This window comes from Podarcis liolepis, assembly GCF_965112155.1.
Source record: "Podarcis liolepis genome assembly, chromosome: 5".
NCBI classification, from domain to species: domain Eukaryota; kingdom Metazoa; phylum Chordata; class Lepidosauria; order Squamata; family Lacertidae; genus Podarcis; species Podarcis liolepis.
In genome coordinates, this window is record NC_139556.1 from 3,820,671 (window position 1) to 3,841,131 (window position 20,461).

A 20,461-nucleotide genomic window follows, 5' to 3' on the forward strand; every position below is an offset into this window, starting at 1 on the left:
AAATCACCCCACCTGGCCAGGACAATCCCTGGGTGCTCCCTTGGGCCACTCGCCTGACCCACCTCGCAGGGCTGTTGCTGCGAGGATAACACGGGGAGAACCACGCGCGCCCCCGGGAGCTCCTTGGAGGAGAAAGCGGGCGATGAATGCAATGCATGAAATATATGAGAGGCGACCAGGTTTTGCAGGTGAGGGGCCCCCGCCAGCCTCCGCTTCCAACACCCGGCGCAACGATGCCGAAGTTTCCCCCCGGGCTCGGCTCGGGGAGCAGCGCTGCTCCCCCCCCGGCTCCCCTTCGCCCTCCCGGCTCTCTCTGCCGCCCACTGGGGACCCCCCTCACCTGCCAAGTCCGGAGCGCCAGTGGAAGTTGCATGCATGCATGCAGGGCGCCGCGTTGCCATTGCATTGCACTGCACTCCATGCAACGCCTGCACGCATGCATTGCCTTGCACGCCCGCCAAGGGGTCTCCCCACGGCCCGATGCGTCCCCTCCGGCGCGGATGCAGCATTGCAAAAATAACACACACACACCCGACGCAGCCCTACCTGGGGGGCAGCCTCCGCCGCTCCGCCTCCGCGGGGATCCCCGGGCTCCATCCTGCCGCCCGATCTCTGCGGGGGCGCAGGCAGGCTGCGCGGGGTCTGCGCGGAAGAGCCCCTGCCCACCCGGCCGCCGCCGCTGCGCTCATTCCATGGCCGGGAGAAGAGCGCTTCAAACAAAACGCCCGGCCCGCCAGGCCACGCTGGGAAACGTAGTTTGCGCACCCCGCGCGGGCGTGGAGCCCAAGGGCGAGGGGAGTACGGATCCCGGCAGCCCCCGCGCCGGGGACGGAGGGGGAGAGGCCGGGTGCAGGGATGGAGGGACGGGTGGGCGAGCGAGTGAGTGAGTGGCAGCCGCCAAGCCTTGGCCGAGAGCCAGGAAGGGCCTCCCCGGAGGAGCAGGAGGAGGAGGGAGGCGCAGAGCGGGAGGGAGGGAGGGAACCCCAGGGGTCATCTAGTGACGGCGCCCCAATCGAAAATGTGACTTAAAAAAAAAATCTTTCAAATTTTTTAATTTTTCCCGCGGCACACCAGGCAACATCTCGCGGCACACTAGTGTGCCGCGGAACAGTGGTTGGGAAACACTGCCCTATAGGAGCAGTGGCGGGCATTTGGAGAGGATCCCTTACTTGGGGGAGAGAGAGAGGCTAGCAAGACAAACTGTGCTCAATAATCAATACAGGACACAGCATTTTACACTGAAATATGGGAAGATACCATATAATACAGGATGAGTGGCAACCCTACATCTGAATATCTGAGCAAGGGTTGATGAGCCAGTAAGATTGCTGACTTACACACGTGTAAGCTGAGAAACCTTCAGTAGGATCTTTAGCCCACTCCTCTGTGTGTGAACAACTTGAGATGCTCTCCTGTTTTCACACTTGCATAAGCCAAAATATATACATACATAAACACATGAGTGAACAGCTGAACCTCAAAATAAGGGACTGGTCCTGCCAAAGCTTCTCTCAGTACTCACACTGTGGGCGGGGACGGAGGGGGTGTGACAAAATACTGTGGGGCCTGCAGTGCACCCAAGTCACGCATGTCTCCTGGGAAGGCCACTCAGTGCGCTTCATGGCTGAGGGATTTGAACCCTGATCTTCCAAGTCCCAGTCTGACACTTGGACTGGAAGCAAGACGCCAGAGATCAGTCCGAGTGAGGGGCTGATCTGGTCACCCATTTGCTTTTCCTTCTATTTGCAGGCTTCTGTTTTTGCCCTAATCCTCCAAAGACTGTATTTCTTTATTATGGGTTAAATAACTTAAAGCAGAAAAATGGAATGATTTGCAAATACAAAGAAGATGCCAAAGAGGTTTTCAGCAAACATACCTACAAGGTGAAGTATATTATGTCTGGCCACATCATAATATGGGTGTGTTGGGCTTATTTCAGCATCACCATTTGACACAGCGGCAAATGATACCTGGCTCCCTTCAAGATCTGCATTTTCTGCCTCATCTTTCCTTAATTCTGAAGCAAAAAACATATTTAGGTACATTTACAAAAAACAACAACAACCCAGTAACTCAGGACCAAAGAATTAAAAAAAGAATACTGTTCTTTATTAATATATTCCAGTTATTCAGATGCCAAGTACTTCTTGTCCAGATTCCTGTTTGCTGGCAAGCAAATCCATCTGGGCAGCTCACAACTGGGGCTTGAAGGCTGCCACTCTCCCTTGCTGGGGTTTCCAGTATTGACAGGTCTGTGACCACTGCTAGATGGTGAAATTGCCCACTCCCCCTTTAAAGCCATATAAGCCAATGACAATCACTGCGTTTTTATGGCAGTGAATTTCCAGTTTTGGGTTTTTAATTTTGTCTATTTTACTTTTTTTAATTTATAAAATTTCTATACTGCCCTCATTCGAAAATCAAAGGGTAGTTTACAATACAAAACACAAAAATACATACAAGAATAACAAACAAAACCAATAACCCTCCCAGACACAGTTATTTGTTTTTATTGAATCCGTGTTCTTACAACAGTTATCCAAAATGCCTATGTATTTGTTATAAAACACTACTGTTTGGTGTTGCGATAGCTCAGTCTGTAGTGCATGAGACTGGTGCATGAGTGCATGGTTTGAGTCCATGTATTGCAGGGAGGTTGATTAGATGACCCTTGTGGTCTCTTCCCACCCTGCAATTCTAAATCTATGATGCATTGCATTGAATATGGCACTAATGAACCCGTGCTGATATGAACAGTTGAAGGGGGTGGAGCTGTAAGATGTATCAGGAGTGGGGCAGGGGACAACTTCACGCTAGTAATGGGAACACATCCTTATTGAGATTTTCAAAATGTGTTCCTGGAGTTCCCTAGAAACTCATTAAGGATTTCTTCTCAATGAGAAGACTAGCTGCTCTGAAAAACAAGAGTCTGCAACTGCCTATCTCTGTACCGTGTGGCCACAGGAGAGGAAAGGTGAACCCCAGAGTTCAGTCCATGGCCCTACAAACTGGCTACACCTGGTGTAGGAATCAACAATGTGAGTAGAGTGGACTGGATATATTTTCTTAAGGCGACAGCTTCCAATATATTTTCCCACAATGAGGGAAAGCCTTCCTGGAGAGAGAAAGCACTGAAAACTGCTCCTTTAACATAGCATTATAATAGGAATGTGTACAAATTAATGGAAAACATTGCTGTTACAGTTGTTACTGTGGAGATTTTCTGCATATCTGGTGTGGTTAAGCACTAACAGCACTAATGCTATTGGCACATCACATTTATTAGAAAGTTTAAAGAGCAGTGTAACGATCCTGGATAACAAATTAATCATTAACTTTTAATTAATAATTCATCTAATTATTAATACAGCAATAGTTAACTATAACAATGCCAATTTTCACATTGCATAAAGCATAAGCCATAGCACTTATGTTAAAAGTGACATATTTTAATAGCAAGGAAGAAACAGTTTTATACAGACACTATTTTGTAAAGTTAAAATGTAAAAATGATCAGGCATTAACTCTAATGGAAATCTACTCATATTAAATATTAGCTTATGTCATCATTTATCAAAGTGAATAGGCAATGCTTACTTAATGGACCGCTAAACACTGTTAGTATGTTTAAAAAGTAAGAATTATATTATTTCCGCGTCACATTAAGCATCCCTCTAGTCCAGCAGCCAACCAGATGCTTCTGGAAGTTCATGAGCAGGGCAAGGGGGTGATGGCAACCTGCTGCTACTTGTTCCAGGCATCCAAGCACTCAAAGGTATACTGCTTCCAAGTACAGAGGATTGTTCTTACACGCTATGATTTGTGTGCAATTTCCTCCCTTTTATGTATAAGTGGTGAGGTGCAATTTATGTTTTCTGAATAAACAGGGTTTTCAAAAGTCAAATTTCTATATTATTATATGTTAGAATTGATTCCCCCCCCAAAAAAAATGATGTGCCCCCCTAATGAGTTGGCCATATGGTTATGTTCATTGGAACATCTTCAAAAGATAACACACAATCAGGAGGTCTCTAGCCTCATTCAATACTTGTCTGTTTAGAGTAATGACTCCCATTTGTGCCACAATATGTGATGATAGCATTATTCCAATAGCCTAGAATTTCACTGGGAACACATGCCAATAATTCATTTAAACTGTGTGTATTAAACTAACCTTCAACCTTAATAGCTTTTGATAATAAGGTACATGCCAGTGCAGCGGTTGTAACTCAAAAATATTACACTATCCTGGCAAAAGTTTTTCACTTAGGGAAGAATGTCTTCTAAATCATCTGGAAATATATAGAAGATACCACTTGATGGGCAGTAATAGATCTATCTATAATTTACCTATTTCAGCTAACTTTTCAAAATCGATTTCTGACATGCCTTCCATATACAAAGCTATCCAATGCAGACAATGTTGTCTTCTAGTTCTTCAGTCCTTGAGCAACCCTAAAAAACAAATTATTATTAGAATCAGAGAGAAGGAGAAAAGCTTCACCAGAGCATATTTTTAGGGCTCAGTTCCAGAGACATCTTGTTGCAGCTGATGACCTTTCTGCAAGTTTCTCTTGTAATAAAAAGAAGGCACCTATCTGCTTATTTCTTATTAAATTCATCAAACACCTTTCCAAGAGTGGGCAGATCAGTATGGATCTTCAGGAAACTGTCTGAGTGATCTGCAGTGGATAAGCAACTGTTTCCAGCTCACAATGCTTTTAGCAGTGGTGATGAGAAAAAGCATTTTTTTTCTCTCTCTCTCTCTGCTAAATTGGGCTGCTGGAAACTGGGGCAGGAGAAGAGAAGAGAAGAGAAGAGAAGAGAAGAGAAGAGAAGAGAAGAGAAGAGAAGAGAAGAGAAGAGTTCTGGTGTTGCAAGGAAACTCCTGGGCTGACAATGGGCTCTGAAGCAACTTGTTCTTCCATTCTATGTCTCCCTTCCTGAACCACTTTGTGTAACTCAGAATTCTAGTGGGAAAACAAAATAGATTCTGCAATCCTAAAGTCTGCCCAGTCCTGATGTACATAAAAATACCATTAAAACCCTAACCTGCAGCAAAAAGAGAGCAGGTATGGGAACAGCAGAAAAATCAAATATCTAGATCACAGCCCAAAGTGGACTTAAAACAGAAATGTTCTTGCTTGCCTCCTTGTAGCGGGATGACCAAAGCTAGGCAAATGGGAGGTTAGTTTTGCCTACCCACATGGGAATGGACTCCGGAAGAGTCAGGAAGTGGGTCTTTTCCTCAGCACCAAATTGACCCTGTGTGAGTAATAGGCAACAGGCAGACAGGCAGGCAGAAGCTCTTGGGAGACAGAGCCCCCTTTCTGAATAACTGCCCCCACCCACTCTGCCCCACCAAAGGTCGAGGTAAGCAAATCCTTCAGCCTAAGTTTTATTTCCCAGATTTTCTAAAGAGTGCCAGAATGCCCCTGCAAAAAAATCAGAAACAAGTTAAAACACGAAGGGAGATGGAATCATGAAAAGAGAACATCTGCCCAGTTTTCAGCATATTGTTCCTGAGGGGCTCCAATTAGAAAGTTTCCATTTACAAGAAAAAATTACTGTAGCACCCTAGGAAATTAATTTACCCCTGACCATAGCATTCTCTGTTCCTAAGAGATAACATAATCTCCTTAATAGCATTTGACGCCAAGTATTACTGTTTATAGTGAACTGCCAGAATTAACTCTTCCTCAATGCCTAATGAAGGGAAATGTTCCACAATAAAAATTTGGAAACCTTCTACAATAAAGCCCAATTTGTATCATTCATGAGTGCTACCTTTTGACAGCCTAGAAAGATTGTTGCCATGTAGGCATTAAAAAAAAAAAATGAAACTGCAAACACAACAGTTAAAAAAAATAAAAGAACCTGCATCAATGGATAGATGAAACAAAGCCAAAGGATTCCTTGCAATGTTTGTTAACTCTTTGATGCTTCCCCTTTGTTCCTCTGGCTGTCAGCTACACCTCTTATTCAAATGTAAAGCAGAAAGCTATTGATCTGGATCCACATGCATCTGCCCTCCACCAATAACTCTTTCTTTCTTCTGAGATGCAACATGAAATATCAGGCTACTTTAATATGCAAAGTACATTTTGCATTCTTTAACATCTTGAGAGAAGCTAAAGTTTCAGAGAACTTTTTAAAATATCAATATTAAATGAAACCTGCATGCTTATTATAAGGTACCAAGAAGAGTAAAATGCAGCCAGTAACAGTTGGGAGAGAGCAAAAGAGCTTGCATATCATTTTTATGAATTCTCTAATTAATGTCTAGGTTTCCTCTGCTGTGATCCTCTGGCCCCCGTGGCAGTTTATTTCCTGAGGGAAAATCCAAAAAATATCTCAACATCATCAATCCTAAAAAAGTTCAACAACTTCAATCCTAAAAAAAGGTTAACAACTTGGGTCAGCCCCTTTCACTCTTTGAAAAAAGTTTGGACACCAGTGCTCTAGATCTCCCACTCAAAGGTTAGGCAGAGAAGAGAGAAAGACAGCTCTGGGAGGTCTCTCCCTGCCCCATGGAAACCTCTGTGACACTTGCCTTGCTGGCACTGGAGCTCTGGCATCAGTGGTCCCTGTAACCTCACTTCTCACACTGAGGGAACACCCAGAAGGCTCTCGGAGCTGGACCTCAGAGTCTGGGATCAATGACATGCTCCTTTAGGTATGCAGGGACAAAGCCGTTTGGGGTGTTAAAGGTCAGCACCAGCATTTTGAATTGTGCTTGGAAACATACTGGGAGCCAGTGAAGATCCTTTGTTATGTGGTCCCAGCGGTGCTCAGTCACCAATTCCGGCTTAGTTGTAGTTTCCGGGTCACCTTCAAAGGTAGCCCCACGTAGAGTGCATTGCAGTAGTCCAAGCAGGAGATAACCAGAGCATGAACCACTCTGGTGAGACAGAGCCCAGGCAGGTAGGGTCTCAGCCTGCAAACCAGATGGAACTGGTAAACAGCTGCCCTGGACACAGAATTGACCTGCGCCTCCATGGACTGCTGTGAGTCCAAAATGACTCCCAGGCTGAGCACCTGTTCCTTCAGGGGCACAGTTACCCCATTCAGGAACAGGGAGTCCTCCACACCTGCCCACCCGCTGTTCCCTCAGGTTTCTGAGGTGTGCAACCAGGTGCCCCCATGGCAGGCTTCCTCATCGAGGCTGGAGCTGCGGGGAACCAAGCCACGCCTGGGCCTTCGAGGCTGGCACTGTGCTTCTTTCTCCTTGTGGTCAGCAAAGGGGCCTGGGCCAGTTGAGAGGGAGGGAGGGAGAGCTCAAGTGACTGCCATTTTACGCAGACTCCTGCCATATTCTCAGGACACGCTGAGGGAGCAGAGAAGGGGCAGCTCTACAACTCTGCACCATCCTCCACTCCAGAGCCCTTTTGCGTATCATTCATCATCCCTCCCCTGGCGCCACCAGCCAGTCACCCCCTGCACCGGGGTTCTCCAGGCTGTGTGGGGGCAAAGAAGGGACCCTAAGAGAAGCTTCTCCTGAGTAGAAGGGAGCGGGCAGGGAGAAATAGGGGGTGAGTGGGAGGCCACCTGGTGCCCAGCTAGTTCTTGCGGGGTGGGAGCTTGGATCAACAAAAGAGGCAGATGGCAGCGAGGAGCTGGCGGCGTGCTTCTCCTGGCCATTAACCACTCTGCACGGCAGGTGCTCCTAGACCCATGGAGTAGAGGGAAGCAAGGAGGGACCCCATAACTCGTGCAGCCCTGCTCGCTGCCTGCCCTCTCTTACTAGGGGCTCAAACTGCCTCATTGTCCATGTGGCAGTGCCATTCATTGGCCACGAGACGCCGCCGGGGGGGGGGACAAGTTGAGGAGGAAGAGAGGAAGGAGCAGGGCAGCCGCCAATGCCAATGTGGCTGCCCAGTGTGTGCCTCTCCCCCAGCTGCCTAGTCCACCAGGGGGTGCAACACTTGCCCCACCCTGGCAGCCAGCAACCCACACTATAGGCATAGTCAAGGGAGGGCAGGGGGCAACTCCACTCCCCCAGATCAAGTAAAATAGAAATAACTAACTGACCAATCATGTTGGTTCTGCCCCCCAACAAAAGTCCTGCCCCCCATGCCCATGCCCTGATGCCAGGTGTGGGTTGGGCATGGATCCCAGGGGACAGAGCAAGGTGTAGCCTCCTCAGTCCTCTGATACACCCTCCCCTTGGAGGGTGGTTATTTTCCCTCTAGGTGGGGCTGATGGCAGCTATAGTTCAACATCTGGAGGACACCAGGTTTGGAAGGCATATGTACCAATTGCTTCAAGGTCCTATTGATTTAAATGAAGAGTTAACTATATGCTTACATTTCTTCTGTTGAAATCAGTGGGATTTAAGTGCTTACCTTTGACTTTTGAGGACCCTTTATTATTATTCTAAAAGCAGAAATTTCACATTACACCAGAGAGAGATAGCAGGTTTCTTTCCCTTTTTTTTTTAAAAAAAATGTTCTTTAAAAGCATCATGTTAGATATTTTGTGGATTCTAAGCTTTGGCTTTTGGTGATAAGATACAGGACAGAGAGGGGCACACAGAAAGGTTAATTTCTGAGATGGACTGAGATGCAGCCTTGGGAAAGTCAGGATGAAAGCAAGACAGACGAGCTTTTGTGTGCTATCATTCCAGGTTACACACTGATCAGACAGAGCAGATATTTTGGAAACCAATTTTCTCCCAGTCTCATTCATTCAACATTTGAGTTGAGAGAGAGAGAGAATGTTGTTTTATTTTCAAGAAATATATACTATCCAGAGCCAAGGAAGAAATCTAGCTTGGGCATTGATATTTCAGAGTTTAAACTCAAGCAGATACAGACACCACCCTGAAATACCTTCTGAATTATTCTATGCTGAAACAAGGGCTTCTTAAAGTTACATTAATATCCCTCCAGGATGGTGTACACCTAGAGACACATTTTCCTTAATGCTTGAGGTAGAGGACACATACTGAAAGAGTGTGAAGCTAATGTACCACAGTGTCCCAATGCAAGCACACTCTAACGCATGGGCAGGCAAACTAAGGCCCAGGGGCCGGATGCAGCCCAATCAGCTTCTCAATCCGGCCCGCGGACGGTCCGGTAATCAGCATGTTTTTACCTGAGTAGAATGTGTGCTTTTATTTAAAATGCATCTCTGGGTTCTTTGTGGGGCATAGGAATTCGTTCATTAATTTTTTTCAAAATATAGTCCGCCCCCCCCCAAGGTCTGAGGGACAGTGGACCGGCCCCCTGCAGAAAAAGTTTGCTGAGCCCTACTAAAGTCATATCATATTATTGTTGTTGTTATTACTATTATTCTAAAGTTTAAAGTGGAAAGATTGAGGGACGGCATCATGGTATCACAACAAATGACCAATAGGAACAGCCAATTAAAAAAACACAACAATTTTAGTCACTGCTCACAGGCTATTTACTTTTTTATTATTCGTTCTTATTCCTCATTTCTGCTGACATAAAGTCTTTTATGCTACAAACTGTGATTTTATAATATTAGTTTATGTGGACCACCCAGAAAACAATAGCACTGATCAGTCTTATATAAACATAGTAAATAGCTAATAATATAAACAATGTATTGTATTGAAAATGGAATATGTGAAGTGGTCTTCATAGAGAAAAACAACAGTTCAAAGATGAACTGAAGGTGATGGCATTAACTCTCCCAAGGGCTCCTGAAAGCATCCTAATAATGGGGGGGGGGGTGAGGGAGAGAAAGGAGGTGGGGAAAGTCTTAGGCAACTCATTCTATCAACTGTTTACTCTCTGGTTCAGACTTGGGAGACTCCTCATACTTTACCCTCTGATGCACTTTGAAAAGTAAGAGAGCTGCAGGCTACCATTTCAGTTGTTCTGTCATGTTGTCATGTGTCTCCTAATGGTGCAGCAATAAAACTGCTAGCACCTTTGCAAAGCTAAGCAGGGTCCAGAATTGTTTCAAACTGGATGGGATTCCTGGGATTAGATTAGATGTCCCTTGAGGTCCTTTCCAACTCTATAATCTAGTTCAGCTCACAAAAGTTAGCAGTGTACTGGTCATTTTTGGAACACAGACACTCCAGCAACTTTCAAAACCATCTCTGCCTTGTCATCTAGAAGCAATTTTATTTGCCACAGGCAACCAGGATAGTAGTTACTGGTACTACCTGGCCTGCTCTATTCTAGTTTGAGTCTGCAGAGTTGTGGATAAAAACAGTTGCCTCTTCACACTTCTGAAAGGTGATCCCTCCTGGTCACAAGACCAAGTATCAGTGCCACTTTTATTTTTATTTCACTAAGTTTTTGGGGTCATGTGAATGGGCTCTTAAATAAGTCCAAATGGTGGCTGGATTACAGCCAAAGCTTGGCATAAAACAGACAGCAAAATCTTATATTTGCTTGAAGCAGTGCATGTGTTTATTGGGTAAGGATGATTAGCTGTTAATCACAATAAACATTAATGATCAACCATTTTATGAAATCTGCTTTCTATTAAATTAACTAACTAACTAACTGTAAAAGGAAGCAACAACAAAGAATTATGTTAGGTTAAATCCACACTCAAGCAGAGATTATATCCCAAGAGTATAATGCTTTGGATCTTAGACTGAAATATATTTTAAGATGGCAGCTTTAATTGAATTAAGCTGGCAAGCTAGTGGACAACAGTCTGGAGTGTAGTAGCTACATATTTTTAACTGCAAGAATGATCCACGGGGAATCATTCAGCTCAAATAAATTAGCTCTTCATAAAGAATATTAATATATTCAATAACACAGGCTCGAGTTTCTTAAGCATAGCACACAATAGCAGCAAAGAAACACAGAGCAAATGAGACAACAATGGCAACCGGCACATTGAAACAATGCGGATTCCCACATCAACAAGGGCATGGAAAGGTTCACCCAGTTCCCAGGGCACCCTATGAGATGAATTACATGTGGGTGGGAACAGGCACCTTGGTCCAGGGTTACAAATTACCCACAACATAGTGTGACTAGAGCTAGATCAAGACGACCCTTACCTTTATTTCAATCAAGTGCTGTTTAAAATGGTAAAATGGTTCTAAAATTGTGGAAAGACCTTCATGCAGCTTGCCTGCTCAGGACAGGAACCAAAGAGGCCAGTGTGCAAAGTCACAGTGTTTCCTCTGGGTTTCCTATGACCTTCACCAAGCTGTGCAAATAGAAAATTTAAGTACCAAGATGGAAGAAGTGAACTGAAGCAGAAACACACAACTCAACCCTAACCAAGAAGAAACTGGTACTGATCTTAACAGGACTTCAAGTATGTGTAGGAATCTAGTTTTAATGAGATAACAAACAATAAAACTTCAACCGGCTGTTCAGGCAAAAAGCAGGTAATGTTTGTCACCACCACACAGGCACCATGTAAAGCTGTTGTGTTGCAGAGAACAGGGAAGAAAATGCAAACACAGTGGAGTCATTCTTTTAGTATAAAGGGTACAAAATAAGGGTCTTCCCGCTTGCTCATAAGCATGAGGAGAGAGCAGGAGGGTACTTGCCCTCCAAATCTCCTCTGGGGTGTCAGCTACCCAAGGACATTTTTAATCTGCTTTCTTTCCAAGTCCTTGGAGGAAATCCTGCTGGACAGGTAGAGAGGGGTGTGTGTGTGTGTGTGTGTGTGTGTGTGTGTGGAAAGCATACATGGTTAGAGGTTAAGCACATTCCTTACACACACCCCTTGCACTTCCTATGCAAATACCCACCCCACCCTTGCAGTTGTCTGATGTGCACACACCTCCCACTGTCACTCCTTCCCTCTCCTTCATCTTACACAGTACAGGAGATGAAGGTTTGAGAATACCTTATTTGCTCCATTAATTATGAAAAATCTAAAATTTTAGTTTTCGAAAGAAGCTTCTCCTGGTCTAAATGGGTGCTGGATGGCCATAACCTTGAACAGATCAAATACTTCACTTACCTAGGGCTCACACTCCATCATACAGGATCTTGGAAGCACCACTGGCAAACCCCCCTTCAAAAGACGGAGATCACAAAGCTAGCCATACTCAGATTCTTTTTCACAAAGGGCAGCAAATATGTTCCAGCAGCCTTAAGGGTTTTCAACGCAAAACCCGTTTCCCAACTCCTGTACGCAGCAAATGTCTGGCATAATGGGGACCTGCCAAAGCTAGATGGCTTTCAGGCAAAATTTCTACGATCTCTGCTGCAGGTACCCAACTGTGTACCCAACTCCATACTTCTGTTAGAAGCTGGTGAATGCCCAATTTCAACTAAAGCGTGGTGGGCTGCCCTAAAACACCGGCTCAGGATTTCAGTGTTTGATCTAGGGAAGGGTTTGTACCAACACCTGACCAGCAAATGGCAGAAAACCATGGCTAAAAAAGCCACCTCTATTGGTCCGTCACCCCCCCCCCAACTGTATTAGCTGGGTTATGAAGGCGCCCAAAAGATGTTAAAGCAAAGATTATGGGATAATGCACACAGTGACTTGCGATCTCAATCACACGCAGTCTGTAGTCCACTGGCAGTAGCAGTACAATATGGGCATGTCTTTAAGTTAACATCTTTAAAACCTGACAGTACCAAACTATCGAAGGCTTTCCACCAAAGCCAGACTAAACGTCTTTCCTTCTGTAGTGTTGGATGGCAGGTTGAGAGGAGTTCCCTACCGGGACAGACTTTGCTCGTGTGCTCAAGACATCGATTCCATAAAACATATTTTGTTGCACTGTGCAAAATATGAGCAAGCCAGGGCTGAACTGATAATACCCTTGCTGGTACCTTTCCCGGGAAAATCAGAGGCTCACTGTCAGGACTGGTCGTTGTCCTCTTCAGATCACCACACAAACGCTTCTTGTTCTTTTATAAAACTTTTTATTGCGTATTAACAAAACATTCTTATAAACAGTTCTTAACTATTATTCCTCAGAGTCACTTCTTTCAGATACCTTCTGAGCTCTGCTTCTCCATGACCAGCCACTCTCAAAATGGCGAAGGCGCCTTTCCCTTCGCTTTCCCGCTCTTTTTTCTAACCTCCTGGCTAGAGCTGGCCTGTATCTCCCCTCCTCCCAATCTGAGCTAGAACTTAACCCTTGCCTTTCCTGTGAACAACCGGTCCCTCCCTGTTGTTCCTCTTGCTCCCTTCTATTAGATTCACTGCTCTCCTCCCCCCCTTGGGGAATGCTTTCTCCCTCTGATAAACTGAAAACCTCTAATTCTTCCCTGACATCACCCCCTCCCCTAAGCCCCCCTTCCTCCTCCTCGCTCTCCTCTGTTTCTGGAGGACCGAACCCTATGAACTCCTCTTCCTCGCTATCTGTCTCTTCAAAAATTTCTTGAAGATGCCAGTTCTGGGGTTTTGGCTTGTGGGGATATTTTCTATGAAATTCTTGCTGCAATTCCGGAACGTTAATTTTTTCTGCTGGTTCCCATGAGTTCTCAGACTCATCTAACCCTTTCCATGCAACCAAATACTGTAATTTCCTCCTACTTATTCTCGAGTCTAATATCTCTTCCACTTCGGTCTCTTCTTCCCCCATCATGGTGGGGAAAGGAGGTGGTTCCCTTGAGATTTGATACTTATGTGCTGGTACAAACACTGACAATAAAGATCTATGAAATACAGGGTGTATTCTCATATTTTCAGGCAAATGAAGCTTGAAAGTGACTGGGTTAATTTGAGCCTTTACTTGGAAAGGTCCCAATCTCCTTGGTTCTAGCTTTTTACACTTCCCTCGTATTGGTAGTCCCTTGGTAGACAGCCATACCCAGCTCCCTACTTGGATTTCTTCCCCAACTCGCCGGTGCCTATCTGCAGCTTTTTTGTAAGCCTCTTTAGCTTCTTCCAAATCCTCTTTCAATATCTCATGCATGCACCTCAACTCCTCTATCATTTGTTCTGCTGCTGGTACTGCTAACTGCTCCTCTTGACCTGGGAATGCCCTTGGGTGCAAGCCATAGTTTGCCACAAATGGGGCTCTGCCCGTAGACACATGCATTGCATTATTATACGCAAACTCTGCTAGACTCAACTTCTCTAACCACCCGCTCTGCTGATAACCAGCATAACACCTCAGATATTGTTGTAGTGTTGCATTCGTTCTTTCAGCTTCCCCATTGGTTTGCGGGTGTCTCGCTGACGTGAGGCTTAGCTCCACATCTAGTAACTGCATTAACCTCTTCCAAAATTGTGATGTAAATTGGGCCCCTCTATCTGAAATGATTTGTGATGGCATACCATGCAACCTAAAAATATTATCTAAAAACATCTTTGCAGTTTCCTGTGCGGTCGGAATTTTGGTACATGGTATGAAATGTGCCATCTTGGTTAGCATGTCAACCACTACAAAGATCACTGTTTGCCTGTGCGATGACGGTAGATCCGTTATAAAATCCATAGACACCACATCCCAAGGCCTTCCCGGCGTGGGCATAGGTTGCAACAACCCTGCGGGAGCTGCTCTGGGTGCCTTGGCTCGTTGACATACTTCACAACCTCTTACATATTGTGTTACTTCCTCCCTCAACTTTGGCCACCAGAACTGCCGTGTGATCTGATACAGGGTCTTTTCTCTACCAAAATGTCCTGCAGTCGGGTTATCATGATGTTGCCTCAACACTTTACCTCTTAATTCACCTGCAGGTACATACAGCACCCCTCTCCTGTACAACAATCCATCTTTTTCTTTGAAACCTTCCTCTTCCCCTTTACCTTTTCTCAGTTCCTCCATTTTCTTTTGTGCAAACTCATCTGTTACTGTCAATTGCTGGAATTCCCTGCCGTCCACTACTACGGCTGCACACCCCCACTGATCCGATCTCAGCATTTCTCGCAACTTGGGAGGTGCTTCCCCTTCCATATACTCAGGTTTGCGCGATAGCGCGTCTGCACGAATGTTTTGATGCCCAGGTATGTACTCAATCCTAAAATTAAACCCAGCAAAAAACTCTGCCCACCTAATTTGCCTTTGGTTTAGCTGTCTAGCAGTTCTCCAATACTCTAAATTCTTATGATCTGTTTGTACCACCACCTGATGTGATGCCCCTTCCAAAAAATGTCTCCACACTTTAAAGGCAGCGTGCACAGCTAAAAGTTCCTTATCAAATATGGTGTAGTTTTGTTCTGATTGATTTAATTTTCTAGAGTAGAATGCACAGGGTCTCCAGTCCCCTTCCTTGTCCTGTTGCAGCAGAATGGCCCCAATAGCCCTGTCAGAGGCATCAGTTTCTACCTTTATACGCTTACTTGGATCTAGGTGCATAAGATATTTTTCTGAAGCAAACACCACCTTTAATTTATCAAAGGCCTTCTGTGCTTCCTCAGTCCATCTGAATGGCCCCTTGCCTCTTAGACAATCAGTTAGTGGCGCTGTGATTTTGGAGTAATTACCTATGAATTTACGATAGAAATTAGCAAATCCTAAAAACCTCTGTAGATCTTTCTTAGTTTTAGGTGCCTCCCATTCCACCACTGCCTGAACTTTACTGGGGTCCATGTGCACCCCTTTGTGGGAAATGCAATATCCCAGGAACTCCACCTTTTGTGTGTGGAATTTACACTTCTCTAACTTCACATATAACCTGTTGGTCCTCAATCTCTCTAACACCTGTGTGACATGTTTTACGTGTTCCTCCATACTTTCACTATATATTAAGAGGTCATCTAAATAAGAGACACAGAACTGATCCAGTATACCTGCTAAGACGTGATTGATGAAGGTTTGAAATACCCCTGAGCCATTTTGCAAGCCAAAAGGCATTACCAAGAATTCAAATGCACCATACTTAGTACAAAAACTGGTTTTCCACTCATCCCCTTCTCTGACCCTTATCAGATTATATGCTCCTCGTAGATCAAGCTTGGTAAAGACTTTGGCTGACCTTACTCTCTCTAAGAGGTCATCTATACGTGGCAGTGGGCACACACGAGGCTTCATTTGACTGTTAAGGATTCTGAAGTCACATACTAATCTTGGTGCCCCTTCCTCACCTTTCTTTTTGACAAAAAAGACAGGAGCACCCCCAGAGGCCGTAGACTCTCTAATAAAACCTCTCTGCAAATTCTTTTGCAGGAACTCCCTCAATGCTGCAGATTCTACTTCCGACATGGCATATATCTTGCTTGGTGGCAACTGTGCCCCAGGGACTAGATCTATCTTGCAATCATAGGGCCTATGTGGTGGAAGTTTATCTGCTTCTTTTTCACAAAAAACATCCTGATAAGCCATATATTGTGATGGAATCTCACTTTCATTCCCCATCAACTTCCCTTCTACCTCTGTTCCCATTACTTCCACCGAGATTTTTCCCTTTTGCCCCAAACAATGTGTCATACAATATATCGAACCAAAAACCAAAGATCTTTGATGCCAGGCAATTACCGGATTATGACGATTGAGCCAACTCATGCCCAGCACCATTGGGTGCCCAGCTAGTTTGGTCACATGAAATGCCCTGGTCTCTGAGTGATGACCCATATCCATTCTCATTGGTGGAGTCTCATAAGTCACTTCTCCTGAAAGTAGCGGTCTGCCGTCGATTGTTTTCACTCGCAGTGGGGAACTCAAAGGTAACAAAGCGATTTTGTGTTCCTGTACCAATTTCTGGTCTATGAAATCTGCTGACGCTCCTGAGTCTAACAACGCCTCTACCTGGACGCTGTGTCCATTGGGTAGTTGTAGTTGCACCTTCACCGTTAGCCCTGGGATAGGTGGTTCCGCGTGAGAGCCTTCTATTGCTTCTCCACCCGGCTGCAAGCTCCCATTTCCAGCCGGGGACATTCGTTTCCCTGATGCAGTTCCTCTGGGCAATTGTCGTGTCTCATGTCTGCTCCAGATAGAGACTCCCATCCTTTACGATTGTGACATTGTCGTGCTAGATGCCCTGGTTTTCCACAGACAAAGCAACGCCTTGCATCTCTTCCTTTCCCTGCATTTCCTCTTACCATGGAAGAGGTAGTAACTGGGAGGGGTCTGGCTGCTCCTAATTCCATGGGCTCTGGCCGCTCTCGTCCTGTCACGTTGCCCGCTCTGCTCTCTGTACTTTCGATATTATTTTCCCGCCACCGTGGTCTCCATTGTTCCTTCTTTTCACTAGCCCTCCGTTCCACGCGTAGGCTCAATTGCAGGCACGTTCGGACCAGAGAGTCCAAGGAACTAGGTTCTGGCATTTGGGCCAATTGGTCTAAAATCTCATTATTCAGTCCTTCCCTAAAAAGGGCTGCAACTGTTGGGGAATTCAGATCCCATTTTAATTTCTGCACCAGCAAACTAAAGTTGGACCAATAAACTCCCACAGTGTCTTTTCCTTGTCTCATTCTCAACAGCTGCCTAGCTGTGGTTGTTTCATGCGCAGGGTCTAAGAAAATTGTGTCTAGATACTGCAGAAAAATTTGTAGATTTCCTAGGGCGACATCCCTCCGAGATATGAGGGGTATAACACAGTCCTTAGCCCTCCCTTCCAAGAAATTAATCACATAAGCAACCTTCTCTTGCTCAGATTGAAATTCTTTATCCTTTATCTCAATTATGTAAGAAATTTCTGTCTTGAAAGCCATGTATTCAGAGCTTTCTCCCTTGAAGCTACGCGGACGTACAGTAAATGTTTTACTCACTCTATCTCCACACGTCGCTTGCAGCATGGTTCTATGTTCTCCCAGTGCTGCCGATAGTACGTCGACTTGACTTTTCAACTGTAAGTTCTGTTGCCATAAGTCCTGTAATGTTAGCTGGAGCGCGGGGGTTTCTCCTTGCCCAACTGGCGCCACAGCTCCATCCATTTTGGTTTCTCCTTCTTTACTTATAGTGAAGAGGCGCAGAGCAGAAGGTATTCTGTCAGGACTGGTCGTTGTCCTCTTCAGATCACCACACAAACGCTTCTTGTTCTTTTATAAAACTTTTTATTGCGTATTAACAAAACATTCTTATAAACAGTTCTTAACTATTATTCCTCAGAGTCACTTCTTTCAGATACCTTCTGAGCTCTGCTTCTCCATGACCAGCCACTCTCAAAATGGCGAAGGCGCCTTTCCCTTCGCTTTCCCGCTCTTTTTTCTAACCTCCTGGCTAGAGCTGGCCTGTATCTCCCCTCCTCCCAATCTGAGCTAGAACTTAACCCTTGCCTTTCCTGTGAACAACCGGTCCCTCCCTGTTGTTCCTCTTGCTCCCTTCTATTAGATTCACTGCTCTCCTCCCCCCCTTGGGGAATGCTTTCTCCCTCTGATAAACTGAAAACCTCTAATTCTTCCCTGACACTCACTATGTCAGGTTCCTATTGGAAGACCAGACAAATGCTAGAACATTAGCAGCGGAAAAGTTTTTATTGGTGGTTGCAAGAACCAATGATCTCTATCTTTTGAACAAAATGCTTGTTTAACCTGGAGGTAGGCTGTATGAATTGTGTATTGCTTTGTAACGATGTGTTGGGTCTCTGGACCGTAATAAAGATTGTTGTTGTTGTTGTATTTGCTCAGGTAACATATAATTATTTTCTCAGTGCCAAGCTAAATGATAAATATGTGTATGCACTCAGATGTCTTGTTTTTACTTTGAAAACAATAGCTCGGGGATAACCCAGACTGGGACCATGGCAGGCAAGAAGGAAGGGTTTAACCTTCTTTACCTATAGCAAAGTAAAAGCACCCCCCTGAGCTGCTGCTTTTCCTGGGAGAGAAGCAGGTACAACACTCCTATGCTATATTCAGCTATATCTCACCTAACGCTAAACTGAGTAGGCTGTTCAGTGTTTATAGGCCTTGAGGTTGTTGCAGGAGGACAAAGTCTTACCTTTCAAAGTGTCCTTCTTCCTCTTATTCTCAACCCCTTTTTGCCTGCCTAGAACCCTCCTTGACAGGCTCTCCAGTTAGTATCACCACCTACATGGTTCTCCCAAGCAACTCCAAATATGAGTTCACACTGCATGTGATTCCTCATGTGTTTTGTTTACCATATCACACAAGCAGCACCTGGCCTCTTGGGACGTATGTTTCTTGTGTGGTAAGGAAATCGTGACATCAGAGGAACCAGAAGCCTTTCAATGTACTGAACTGGTACACAGCAAACACTGAGGTAGTAACAGTGGTGGACTTGGGGCTTTAAAATTTCAGCAGTGTCCTGTGCAATGCCAAAATTTGGTGCATGCCCTACCTCTTGCCTTCAATTACTCACCACTGTTGCAGTGTTACCTGCGGCACCCTCTCAGCTTGGTGCCCAGTGTGGGCAATCGGGTCTCACTCCCCTAAATCCGCCTCTGGTGATAATAAATCAGAGTGGTTTGGGCAAGAAAGATGGGTCTTTTGCACAGATAAGAATTTCAGCAGTCATGCATCATCAGGGAGGTCTGACAAACACCACCTCTGTTGAATTTTTCTCATTCACACCACCAGTAAGTGTATAGGAAGCCCTGTCCTCCTTTCCATCCAGGCCCTCTAAAAAGGACACGAATCTGATTATCAAAGGATCCAACTTCCAAGTAAGTATGTCTAGGTTTACAACCTTACAGCACAAACTGAACATATTTAGACATCTTGCAGGTCAAGGGGACTTATTTGCAAGTAAATTTGGAAGTAAGTCATGTTGAACTCAGTGGGACTTGCTTCTAAGTAAACTTGCATTACAGACAAATTCAGACACTGAGGGAAACACCACTTTGCAGTTTACCACAACCAAAGAATAAGTTTGCAGTCTTACAGCCCTGATTAGTAGTTGCCTGGAAGTGAAGTGCCATTAACTTTGATGCAACTTGCTTCTGAGTACCTTGAGGGCCGCTTACTCTGAAATAACTCCCAAGTAAGTTCAACAGGGCTTATTCTGAAGCAGAGGCCTACAGGATGACAGCCTCATGGGCTAGTCATATAAATGTTAACTAAGCAGTAAGACCAGTGGCGTAGCGTGGGGGGTGCGGGGGGGCGGCCGCACCGGGTGCAACATCTGGGGGTTAGGGTTAGGGGGCGCAAACCCACGGGTTAGGGGGCGCAAATCCACGGGTTAGGGGGCGCAAATTACTTGCCTTGCCCCGGGTGCTGACAACCCATGCTACGCCACTGAGTAAGACCCGTTGACTTTAGTGTGACTTTCTCCCACTTGAAACTCACGTTATCCGGAAGGAGATTCCAGAGGGTCAGCTGTGTTTGCCAGAAGGAATGAAGGGAGAAGAGTCTGTAGCAGCCAGGGTTGAGTTCTGGGCTGGACCCAGACTTGAGAAGAGACACACGGACATCAACTGGGTTTAAGTTAGTCATAACTCTTATTTTATTTCAATGGATCTACTCTAAGCAGTCAGCCTCCTTGGAGGTGCAATGGCCATCTGTCATGGATGATCTAGCTGAGATTCCTGTCTTGAACTAGTGGTGGGTTCCAATTCCACGATTCTGTGGTTCCGTAGGAAAGTCCCTAAGGAAGAGCGGAGCTGATTCCCCTCGCTCGTGTGCGCAGCCATTCCCAGGACGCATCCCGGGTTCAGGAAAAGCCTTTCCAAGAATATTGGCTCAACCCAAACGCACA

At 45.3% G+C, this 20,461-nt stretch overlaps 1 protein-coding gene across 1 annotated transcript in view; it reads right to left on the reverse strand.

Annotated features, from left to right (window-relative positions):
* The window catches only part of LOC310707035 (rho GTPase-activating protein 8-like), a 48,203-nt gene that overhangs the window by 27,178 nt on the left and 564 nt on the right, over nt 1–20,461 (reverse strand). The window contains exons 2-3 of the mRNA XM_083503628.1: nt 4,351–4,455; nt 1,877–2,017 (exon numbers count right to left, since the gene is read on the reverse strand). Coding sequence (XP_083359754.1) covers nt 1,877–2,017; nt 4,351–4,396 — 187 coding nt within the window. The 5' untranslated portion in view covers nt 4,397–4,455. The remainder of the gene's footprint in view (nt 1–1,876; nt 2,018–4,350; nt 4,456–20,461) is intronic.